Source organism: Acartia tonsa, chromosome 15 (assembly GCF_053477335.1).
Source record: "Acartia tonsa isolate MP-2025a chromosome 15, ASM5347733v1, whole genome shotgun sequence".
In the NCBI taxonomy this organism is placed as follows: domain Eukaryota; kingdom Metazoa; phylum Arthropoda; class Copepoda; order Calanoida; family Acartiidae; genus Acartia; species Acartia tonsa.
In genome coordinates this window covers 5,403,349-5,415,676 of record NC_137274.1, presented here as the reverse complement: position 1 = coordinate 5,415,676, position 12,328 = coordinate 5,403,349, and the positions used below count along the sequence as shown (strand labels likewise).

Genomic DNA, 12,328 nt, shown 5'->3' with positions numbered 1-12,328 from the left:
TAATGTTATAGAAATACTTTCCAGTAGCGGAGCAACTCTGTAAACCACTTTGTCTGTCTGTCAGTCCGTAATGCTTGATTTTCTCAGCTGCTGTTAAAGATAGACCGTTGATTTTTTTACCCTATACCAATGAGCATCTAGTATACAATTGACTTTGTCCGTCGGTTTGTCTGTCTGTGTTATGCTACAAAATATTCTTGACTTTAACAAATGTTCTTTAAATCTCCTTGTCCATGATTTTTTGTGCTTCACTACTTGTTGATGTTGTCATTTTTGTTTACCCAGTGATCAAAGCTGTTTGCTCTTAATTCGTCTAGCATTCCCCCTTTTTTTTGACAAAGAGAGGGGTAGGTTTCTGGTAGAATCCGTAAAGGTGTGTGTTTTAAGGCTTAAATATAGTAGTAGAACGATAATATTCACTAAATATGTGTATTTCTTATTGAAAAGAACTATACCTAGACAAAAAAAGTTTTAAAAAGTTAACATAAATTTTTATCTTTCTACTACTGTTTTTAACTTATAACACATAACCTTTACGGATTTTACCAGAAACCTACCTCTCTCTTTGAATTAATTGGGGCCGTAGTTGATCCCAAAAAGTATTTGTATTAATGTTTCACCAAGGGCTAAATTAGGTATCAGTGGGCACAGGGTAGCCCCACATGGGCAACATAGATCATAAATTACCAACCCCCCGCCCCTTTATTATTAAAAGCGAAGCTTTTCTATAATAAGGGTCAGTCTGTCCGTCTGTCACGGTAAGCTTTTTATCGTTAGTTTAAACATGTTAAAATTTTACTATTGATTTTTATGATATATTTATCCTATTCATCTGGTTTTTGTAATTATGATTCCTAGGATAACAAGGTACATTATTATAAGTGAGGCATCTCTATAATTAAATACTGAAAATGTAAGTACGTCCACTTTGTGTCCTTTATAAACGCAATGTTCCAAAAAATTTAAGAACATCTTGCTAAGACTTAAAAAAAATAAGGTCTGCCAATTAAGTTCTGACACTCTACAGAGTTATTGTTCGTTTATCTTTCTATCCGATTTTTGAGCTTCGCTTTTATGGATGTTTTCATCCTTGTTTTCTTAATTGTTATCCTATTATAAAAAGTAATAAGCATTTTTGTCTGTCCCGAACTATTTTTGGGGAGGTTGTCTTCACCCCCGTCCCCTCCAAAAAAATGTTTTTTTTACTCTTTTGAAACTCAAATTTAAAATGGGATGAGGTCGTTTTTTCCCCCTCCTACCTTAAGTGCCCCTAGAGGCTTCTAGGGGGCGTAGCTGCTAGTTCTACTAAAAGATGCTATAAAATTGACGTTCAGAATGTTTAAATGCGACCACTGTCCCTTCATTTCAAGATTCCAGAGTTCTCAAATAAATCATATGAAGAATAAACACCAGGAATAATCTCTTTCTAAATATCATCAGGGATCTTAAGGGATAAGACAATGTATGATATGATAAAGGGAACTATCCACGAACAAGAGCAAGTGATTCTAAGTACCTTCCAGCATTGATCTATAGTATTTTTTTAGTTAATATACTAGGTTTATGTTTAATATTTGCTTTTAAAAATGCTTTACATTTCAAAGATTTCATATAAAACCATGGTGAAACCTAACTTTTGAGTCGATAAACCAAATATCAAACATAAACCTAGTATATTCACTAAAAAATTACTACGGTTCAATGCTTAAAGGTGCTTAGAATCACTTGCTCTGGTACGTGGATAGTCCCCTTTATATACATCCCCTAACTTGATCAACAAAATTACCCATTCTGTAGATTATTATTGTTTGAAAAGTTTGGACATTTCTTGTTTGAACTAACAAATCATTATTGAATAAAAGTACCCAAAGTTTTGAAGGCAACAAGTAAGATAACATGATTACAAAACTTTGGATACCAATGTAATTACCAGTCCTATGTCCCCTCTATACTATTGGTTTCTAGGATTAACTGCAGTTCACGGTAAAATATTCCTGGTAAGTAACGAATATTTCCAAAAATCTAAAAGGCTACTAGCTGCCAAACGGCTGAACGTACAGATCATACCCGCACACCATCTTAAGCGGCATAAGAAGGTCTACAAATAATCTGGAATAGTCAAGATCCAATGATGCACAGGGAAAGCTTCACTGGAGAAAAAACGCGTAAAATAGGTCTTTTTCGCACATTTCTCTGCACTGCGAGATAATTAAGCATTATTGATTTTTGGATATTCCAGATTATTTTTAGGCCTTCTTATGCCGCTGAAAACAGTGTGCGGGCATGATCTATAAGTTCCGCCGTTTGGAAGCTGGCAGCCTTAAAATGTTTTGATTTTTGTAAATATTTGTTACCAGGAATATTTTACCGTGAACTGCAGTTGATCCGGTTTCTAAAACTAAACCTGATGTGGATTCTTAAAATTAATTAGGATCGCTATAGTAGCCAGAGCACCAAAATTGTTTTTTGTAAAAAATCCTCCAAAATCATACATAAAAATCTACAAATGTACAAAATAAAATTTTGTGATCTGGCTACCATGTTTAATTTCCATTTTCTTTGAAGTATTTTAAAATGAATTTTCTAAAACTTTGGGTACTATACTAATACTTTGGGTACTAATACTCCATAGTATAAAGAGATTAAACTATTAGGAGCATAGTTTAATGTGCGACCAATGTGAGTTTACAACATACGAAAAGTTTTTATTGAAACGCCATATTGAAATGGAACATCAGGAAAGCAAATATTCACCTTAATAATGATGACAACCAGGGCTTGGCACCCGCCCACCAACCGTGTCGTAGCCTTAAATCAAAACCTGTTTGGATTCTTTGAAAAAATTTGAAAAGTATAATTAAACGCACAATTAAGAACAGTTTGATCTAATGAGCGCATTTGACTAGAAGCTTGCCCCCAATTTTACAGAATATTGAGAATAATATGTCACTCTTTATAATAGGATTGGGCATATTTAATTTTGATAAGTTTTAAGTAGCAAAGCTACTCTATAAACACATTGTCTGTCCGTCATTCCGACAGTCAGTCCGTAACGCCATGGGGGAAATGTAATTTTCTGCTATTATATTATATTTTTTTAATTAATAAATCAGAAAGGTTTCGTGATTTCTAAGAATTATTGCACATATATTAAGGGGGGGGGGGGGAAGTTTTGACACATTTGCGTAAACAGTGAGTATAGGCTTTATCTTTGGACTGAGAGGATAAGTTATTAGGGATTAAATCATTCTTATATGATAAATTTTCCCAAGTTTTAAAATTTTTTGGATAGGCCTCCAGGTTCCGGAGCTCCAGGCCTCCAGGTGGTCCCTGTACAGGTAAAAATGAAAAAAAATAATTTTTTTTGAAGAGTTAGAAGTCAACTTATGAAACAAAATATGCATTTTTTTCTTCAAATATGTGAATAACATTCAAAAATATGCATATTTTGGCGTTATCCTCTTAGAAATTTTTTTTTCAATTTTTTTCAATTTTTAAGAATGATTTTATCCCTAATAACCTATCCTCTCAGTCTAAAGATAAAGCCTATACTCACTGTTTACGCAAATGTGTCAAAACTCCCCCCCCCCCCCACTTGAACATCTTCTCTATAATTCATTTTGTGAAATTTTGGATGTTGTCATCATTGTATAAAATAATATTTGTTTGTGACCAGGCTGTAATGTATAAATGTGAATTTTGTGAATTTACAACAAAAAGAAAAGAGGCACTGAAGAAGCACAAACGAAAACACGAGGAAACTTTTAGCTTTTACTAAATACGTTAGGTACCCCTTATAATAATAAGGAAACATTTAGCTTTAACTTGACATTTTTACCCCCCTCCTCCCCCTTATAATAATTGTATGTCCATAAAAACACCCTTATAATAATATTATGGAGGGTGTCTAGAAAAAATGCAATTTACTTACGCCCCCCCCCCCTCCCTTTTCCCCTAATAAAAAAAAACACCTCTTTTTGCTGTCTGTTTTAAATCCCACTTGATTTAAAGGGGTGTTAATATCGTAAGAGGGGGGGGGGGATGGGGCAGAGTTAACTCTCCTCCCCTGACAATAAAATAACACAACTCTTGTCTGTATTGAATCCCACTTGATTTTGTTTAAAATGTCACGAGTTATACTACTAAGCCAGTGATCTAAAGGGATAAGACAAAGGCGGATAAATTGATGTACATCCCCAATGACGATACAAAAATTACCCCTTCTGTAGATTACAATTATATTAGCGGTTGAAACTTTTTGACACTCAACTAAATGAATCGATCAATCAGAATTCTATAAAATTCCTCAAAGTTGCTAAGCTATTAAAAAACATTGGGGACTAGAGTAATAAACAGCCCAATGTCCCCTACCTCCCTGGGTGCAAGCTAAGATGTTGACCGCTGACCAGGGAAATACATTCAGCTGTGAATATGATGGGTGCAGTTTCCAGGCAAGCTTCAAATGTGATCTTTCTATCCACGTGGATGCTGTACATAAGAAAATAAGGTAATGACCAGGGAGGGGGGAGACAATTGGATGTTTATTACACTAGTCCCCAAAGTTTTATAATAACGTTTACTCATTTCTTGGATACACAACTTTGGAGACTTTTTTTGATTATAGATTGGTTGGTTCATTTAGTACATTGTCCAAACGTTTCAATCACTAATTCTAATCTATATACGGGGTAATCTTGTGAATCATCATTGAGGATTTACATAAATTTTTTGGTCATTGTCTTATATCACTTTAGATCCCTGGGTAATACCAGCTAAAAAAAAATTTATACTGTCTTTTGAAGGATCTCGCTAACTGCTGAACCATTATGGTTCTTCCTTCCAATGTAGCTTCTCATAGGTTCTTTGAAGGTTTTTAACTATTTTGGGTGAGGGCACCACCACCCTCAGAAGATAAATCACCCTTGGAGAAAAAGAAAAGAATTTTAAGTACCTTTGGAAAAACTACTTATTCTTCTTAAAATCTAAATTTAAATGTGGTAAGGTTTCCTTTGTTTGAAGCTAGAAATATCAAAAATACTGTTCCAAATTAGTTTTTCTTTTCAGGGAAGGTTTATAGTTATCTTAGGGTGGTTTGAGGCTATTTTTAGGCAAAAAGTTGAATCCCCGACCAACAAAACTAGTTAGTTAACCCTTTACAGTCGGGCCCCTTGCCGCACCTTAATCGGTCGGGGGGGGGGGGGGGGCGTTCAACGCCCCCCCTAATTATCTCAGTTCCTATTAGAGCTAGAGGGCTAAATTTTTTTGTGCAAGTCCCCTGTTTGATAATGAATTTTCGACCTTTTATAAGTCTAAGTCAATTTTCGCTTCCTTCACCCTTTTATTTAACAACCTTTGTTTTTAGGTCTTTTTTTATTTAAAAATTTCAAACGGCTGTAATTTTCTTATTTTTGAAGCTAGAAGAAAAATTTTTTCCCAGAAAATGTTTATTTTTATGTAAATTTTACATTAGAAATATCAAAATATAAATTTCAGCGGCCGCAGCTGTACTTGGCAGCTGCCAGCCGCCGCAGTCGGCGGTCGGCGGGAAAACGGCGGCGGATCTTCATGAAATTTTAGTAGGTTATGTAGACATGTAAGAAAAGCTTAAGTTGTAAATTTGAAGTTTTTAAGTCAAAAATTGCGGCCACAGGAGCCTTTTAAAGATTTCTGGAGACCTGGAGGATCAGGACCTGCAGGATCATACCTGGAACCTGAAAGTGACTTGAACACCTGTATTTCATATAAGGATGTACTACTAGAGGATTTTTTAGTATTTTGGTATGATAAAATGCTTTGTTTTAGTCAAAAAAATATTTTTGCTCTTTACCTGGATGACCCTGCCAGGTTTGCTGGCATCCTGTGCCCGCCAGGATGGAGATATTCATAAAATTCCAACTCTCAGTTATGTGTCATACCCATACTTAAAAAGTCAAGCAGTTTTGGCTCTTTTTCTTTCACACACAGAAAATGAGATAGAAAAAACCGGATGGGGGGGCGTTCAACGCCCCCCCCCCCCCCCCGACCGTTAAGGGTTAATATTCGTGGAAAATGGTCTGCAATACGATACTATACATAATTTTCAGTATGGCTGAGAACTGTTCCTAATCCAACGTACATTAATCGTTTTTGAAGCCATAGTAAAAAATAATTTCAGGCATTATTGTCCGGAGTGTGAATTCAGTTCAGCTCGGCGGGGAGACTTGAATAGGCATGTTAGAAAGTCTCATAATCCTGACACTCAAAATATGCTCAAATGTTTCAGGTAGGTTTAAAATCGTCCTTTCAATTTCAAACTTTGCAATCTTGTAATAGTTAGTCATAGGTTGGTAAGCAAAGAAACTCTATAATGGTTACTAGACTAGCCCTATGTCCATTTTTAAAATTTAAATTTTTTACCTTTTATATAAATATAATAGATATAAAAACAAAACGGATAGCTCTTAATGCTAATTTAGACAGGTTAGAATTGCCTTGTTGACTTATAATTTGGTATGTTGATTCTTATGAGAGAATACAATTCAACTGATATTTTTGGGATAGATTTCTAGTAAATTTTGTTGAAACTTTTAAATCATGTTTAAAGTTAAATGCGTTGTTACTATTCTACATGAATCATCCCTATTTCATTTGAAAATGATCATGTTAAATATATTTGTTTGAGACAAAAAAAAATGAATATTTGATCAATAAAATATCATTGATATCTTGAAAACTACTTTTTGTTTTAGATGTTTGTTTACCACCAGTCTGAAATCTTTTCTTATTGAACACATCATGGTAACTTTTTTATATCTTTTTTTTGACCCTATAGAACACTTAAACAATGATCCCCATAATGTTTTTCTATGCAACCTAACTGTATGAACACTTTTGTTCATGAAAGGTTAAATATCCTGAAAGCAAGCTTTATACTCATAAATTCAACTATTCATAACTGAATAATTAATATGTTTTTTTATCACATGATTTCTATGATATGATTAACTATGGGCGCATGGACAAAAATATAAGGTTCTTCATTTCTTTCATACCAAACAGACATCTTTGACTGAAGTCTTCATTCAAAGTCGTAAAAAGCAGACAGTCAGCCAATAAGACATACTTGAGACATACATACGACCGACAGGTAGAAAAATGAAGATTAACAAACTACTGGCAACAAAATTATGTAAGGACAAACGGACAGATTTATGAATATACCGACATTCAAATGTGCATAAAAACAGATAGACGAGATAAATATAAATTTAGACAGAAAATTTTATATACAGACAATTCTAATTAGCACAAATATATTTCAGGAACAACATGAGCAGGATGATTTAGTAAAATTAGAAGCTATGACTGCGGCAGATGTTATCAAGTTAACAGACCAATGATATGGTCATTAATTCAGTAGGTTAGCCAATGATAATTATAGCAATTTAAACTGTTATTGAGCTATTCTTATGGCAATTAACACATATATTAAGCCAATTATATGGCAATTAAAACAGTTATTAAGCCATTCTTATGGCAATTAACACATATATTGAGCCAAACTTATGGTCATTAATATATGTAGTGAGCCTTTTATATGGTCATTATTACTGTTAAGTAAGAAATATAAGTTTTCCGGAATTTTAATGTTAGGGGGAGATTTGAAATCTGCATCAAATTTTAAGGATTTTTTATAAAATTCGTTTTTTGTATAATTCTTTGTCTAAAAGCGGAAATGCATTTTAAGTTAATTAATTTTGACCAATAGGATAGGTGGATTTTAAACTACCTGCGCTCTAATTGGTTGAATGATGAACGCCATCCAATCATAGCGCAGATTTTTTAAATCCACCAATCCCAGATGCCAAAATTAATTAACTTAAATTGCATTTCCGCTTTTAGATAAAGAATTATAGAAAAAGCGAATTTTATAAAAAATCCTCAAAATTTGATGCAGATTTCAAATCTCCCTAACTTTGAAATTCCGGAAAACTTATATATCTTACTGTTAAGGTAGCCATTCATATGGCTTTAATATATCTAGAAAGCATTTCATATGGCCATTATTGTAGATTAATGAGCCATTTATATGGATTTTATTACTGCTAAGTGATCCATTTATATGGTATTTAATTTGTTACTTAAGCCATTCATATGGCTCTTGATAAAGTTTTTAAGCCATTTAAATGGCTATTATTACAGATTGTGAGCCATATATCAATTTTTAATTCACTTGTAGTTTTTTCAGTAAATTTAACTTTTTATATATTCTCCTTGAAAACTTATTTAAATACTTAATCAAATGTTTAAAAATCATTCAAAGTCCTCCTAAAAATGAGTTTACATTTAATGTAAACATGCAGCAAATATGTTGTTACTGGAAGAAGTTACAGAATTTTTAATTTATTTTGATAACTGTAAGCAAAATAGTTTGATTCATCATATCTGACTAAATTAAAGAAAGTTAAACCAGATAACCAGAGGGAATGTAAATAATTATAGGCCTTATTATATTTTCATGTGCTTGTTGTATATTATAAATATTGCCAAATTTTTAAGTCAAAGATTTATGATTACCTACTCATTATATAAGAAATATTTATTTATTTCACCATTATATACATTTTTCTGCGGATAATGAAGTGATAAATTAAATGATCAATTTCTGCATAATTCATCCAAACCTTTGGACTTCAATTCTATGATTTAAAAAATTGTTGTAGAATATTGTTAATATGATGCATGATTTTTTAGTATGGCCCAGGACCGTTTTTAATCAAGCAGAAATTAACGAATTCAAAAATGTAAGACCTGAAATATTTTCAATATTTCTTCTGGTTGTCTTACAATATTTAAAAATTAAAAATGCATTTTTTGAGACATTATAATTATTTTTAGTCATTTTCCTTCTGTAGCTATAGTCACTAAATGGATATAGAACACGTGGATGTTGTGAGAAATTCTCGCATACCCTGAGATAATGTTTCTCCCAGCTGGCTAATATAATATCCCACCTCCCCTGAACATGCAGAAAAGTATTGACCAATATTTGAGTACTATACTAAATTAGTTATACTAAATTCTATACTAAATTAGAATTTAAAAAATTTCCCAGGCACAATATCCACGTTTTCTATATCCATTAGTCACTATAGGTTTAGTTTAGCTGTTGCTGAGCAACTCATAGACACAATAATTTTTCTTCAGAGATGGGTTAATTGAAAGATGAATGCCGCTTTTTTTGACATTTTTTAGACATTGATTGATTGAACAAAGACGATAGGATTTCAACAGAGTATACAAATTAAGAATTCAAAAATTTAAAATTATTATTTTAGCCATTTGTATAATGTCTAATACAGCTCTAAAAAGATGCATTAATTAATATGCAGCAAAAATGGATTGAAGATAATTTGTTTTTCTTCTATGAAGGCCGTACCGACAAAAGCGAAATAATTAAATAAATAGTTGTATACTCTGTTTAAATTTTGCAAATTGAAAAAACGCGGCATTCATCTTTCAAAAACCCATCTGTGAAAAACAAAACTACAAAAATTAAATTATTTTGTAAACATTTTAAACACCGCTACTTATGTATGTATTTATCCTTATTTATTTTTCATTTTAATTTACATTTTTTAACATGATAAATTTTATATATGAAAAAAAGGTTTTTCTTAGTGATGTCTGATTTGGCGGGAAAAGGCAAAAAAAAATCGGCTGTTTTAAGCGAGGGCGGCGGTTCCGCCGCCGTTCCTTTTTACTTCCTCATTATACTTCCTCCTAATAGCTACCGCCATGCCAAATTTCAGTGATGTAACCCTTTTTTTTAGTTGAGATATTCGTTAGCTTAACAACTTTGGGGACTTTTATTGAATTTCTATTACCTAGTTGGTTTATTAAGTTACTAGCGGCTACGCCCCTAGAGGCCTCTAATGGCACTTTGTATTTTTTTTTTATTTAAAATATCTAATTAGAGAAATAATTGGTTTATGTTTCGTTCAAGTCTCTTTTTTTGGGATGGGCATTTTTTTCTAGGGTCGATTTCTCTTGGGAGGGTGGTGGTACCCTCCCCCAAAATAGTTATAAACCTTCCCGGGACCTATGAGAAGCTACCCTGTTAAGGAGAACCCGATCGGTTCAGCGGTTAGTGAGATCCTTCGGTACAAACACACAGACAAACAGACATCCTGTTACTTTAGTATAAGGATTTGTGAAAAATTTCAAACATTTCATTGGGAAATGAGACAATGGTCCCCAAATATTTATAATCACAACCTCTCATGCCATTGCTTGCAAAATTTGGGGACTTTTATCTTGATTGGGGGGATGGTACAAACCTTCAGTGTCCAAACTTTTCCACCAATAATAAGTATCTACAGAAAAAAAGTAATTCTCTTTATGGAACCATTTTTGTTGTACATCAATTTACCATCTATTGTCTTATCCCTTAAGGTCTTGAGCAGGAGGGGAGGGATGGGGAGATATGATAAACTTTCATATTCGAACCTATCCCGACGAAGAGCGGATGCGCTACGTGTTGAGCCACGGTCGCGGGTAGTCTTTGGGTTATACAGACAGAAACCAATCCTGTTACCTTTATAAAAGGATATTTGGTAAGGGTTAATGTCGTGTTGGTGAGTTGCACCTGGACTGAACAGTCAACTCAAGGCCTCTTGGTCCTTCACCTCATACCCGTAGTACAGTACATTACAGACAACCAACCCTTTGATTGCACGATCTTTGTCTGGAGATCCTAACTATGCATGGTAATGAGTTGCGCCTGTTTGGGGCCAAGGCATTCCCCCTACTATACTTTTTGATGTCCTGTGCCAAACAAAGCAGGTAGGTACCATTATTAACTTCTTTGGTATGACGCGGATTCGAGTTGCATCCTTCCCATCAATTTCCTTGGCACTTTAATTAGGACTTGTGGGTAATTTACACTTCAACCTTATGAGTGGAGAGTTAAGGTTTCGTGATTTTTCGGTCACGGTATTATTGCGACAATTAATGCAACCAAAGCATAAACATGACGCTGTATCAGCAATGACTGAAGCCACATCAAATCCTAGGGACTTTTCAATGCAACCTAGGATCCAAGCATGACTCCTAGTCATTGAACTAACAAACGCCACTAATACCCTAGTGAGCTATTACACAATGCTAGTCCACAATGACTTTTCAATCAACCTATGACCTTACAGCGATTTTCGATCACTAGTGCACCATGCCAAGGACCACCCATGCATACCTGATTCAGGGCTAAGGCTTCCCCCCTACTCTTACTCCAAATTTTTAACGCCTGAAAGAGCAGCAGTAGGTACTAATTTTACATCTTTAGTATTGATGTGGTCTGGGATTGGTAAGGGTAATTTTGTTTATCATCATTGGGGATATAAATCATCGTTCACACTCATATCTCCCTAGAAATTCCTGATTATTTATTGTTTCTTCTTTTGCATTTTCCAATTAATCCAAACTTATTAAAACTGAGGGCGAGGGGATTTTAAAGAGGACTATCCACGAACAAGAGCAAGGGATTCTAAGCATCTTCCAGCATTGACCCATAGTATTTTTTTAGTGAATATACTAGGGTTATGTTTAATATTTGGTTTATCAACTAAAAAGTTAGGTTTCACCATGGTTTATATGAAAAAAAAACTTTGAAATGCTAAGTATTGTTTGGTGCAATATCATCGAATGTTTTGATGACTTCAAACTGTTGTTTAAAAGCTTTGACACAAAAGTTTATTATTGTGAAAAAGGGTTGGTAACTTGTAAACAGTTTAATTAATGTACTTTTGCAATTTTCAACATTTAATGCTTTTCTGCAGTGTTATTTTATTTTGTTCTTTGAACTCAACAAAGCATTTGAGTTTTTTCTTATAAAACCATGGTGAAACCTAACTTTTTAGTCGATATAGCAAATATTAAACATAACCCTAGTATATTCACTAAAAAAATACTATGGGTCAATGCTGGAAGATGCTTAGAATCACTTGCTCTGGTTCGTGGATAGTCCTCTTTTAAGTCAACTTGGAAACGAGGTTTTAAAAACACGATCTCTCATTAGTTGACTAAAAAACTTTGATTAAATTTGAACTGTGTAGGTGCAAATCGGCAGTGTCTAAACTTTTCCACCATTAACTTTAATCTTCAGAAGGAATACTTTTTTATAATTTGTGGTGTTTACAAATCTGTGTTTGTATTGGCAGGTACAAGACTGTTTCTGTCATGAAGTTATTTGTCCTAATTCGTCTGAGATGGGTTCTTAAAAAATAATACCGAGTTTTTTCGACATTTTTTACGCTATGAATAACAAGCGCGTTTGCGAAATCTAAACAGA

General features: G+C 33.6%; 1 protein-coding gene across 1 annotated transcript in view; it reads left to right on the top strand.

Moving 5' to 3' along the window:
- The window catches only part of LOC145307485 (zinc finger Y-chromosomal protein 2-like), a 35,363-nt gene extending 25,170 nt beyond the window's left edge, over window positions 1-10,193 (top strand). Inside the window, exons 20-27 of the mRNA XM_080149937.1 lie at window positions 1,335-1,415; window positions 2,657-2,739; window positions 3,678-3,758; window positions 4,411-4,507; window positions 6,155-6,262; window positions 6,729-6,777; window positions 7,302-7,596; window positions 7,993-10,193. Of these exons, the coding sequence (XP_080006063.1) occupies window positions 1,335-1,415; window positions 2,657-2,739; window positions 3,678-3,758; window positions 4,411-4,507; window positions 6,155-6,262; window positions 6,729-6,777; window positions 7,302-7,379 (577 nt within the window). The 3' untranslated portion in view covers window positions 7,380-7,596; window positions 7,993-10,193. The remainder of the gene's footprint in view (window positions 1-1,334; window positions 1,416-2,656; window positions 2,740-3,677; window positions 3,759-4,410; window positions 4,508-6,154; window positions 6,263-6,728; window positions 6,778-7,301; window positions 7,597-7,992) is intronic.
- The last annotated feature ends 2,135 nt before the right edge of the window (window positions 10,194-12,328 follow it).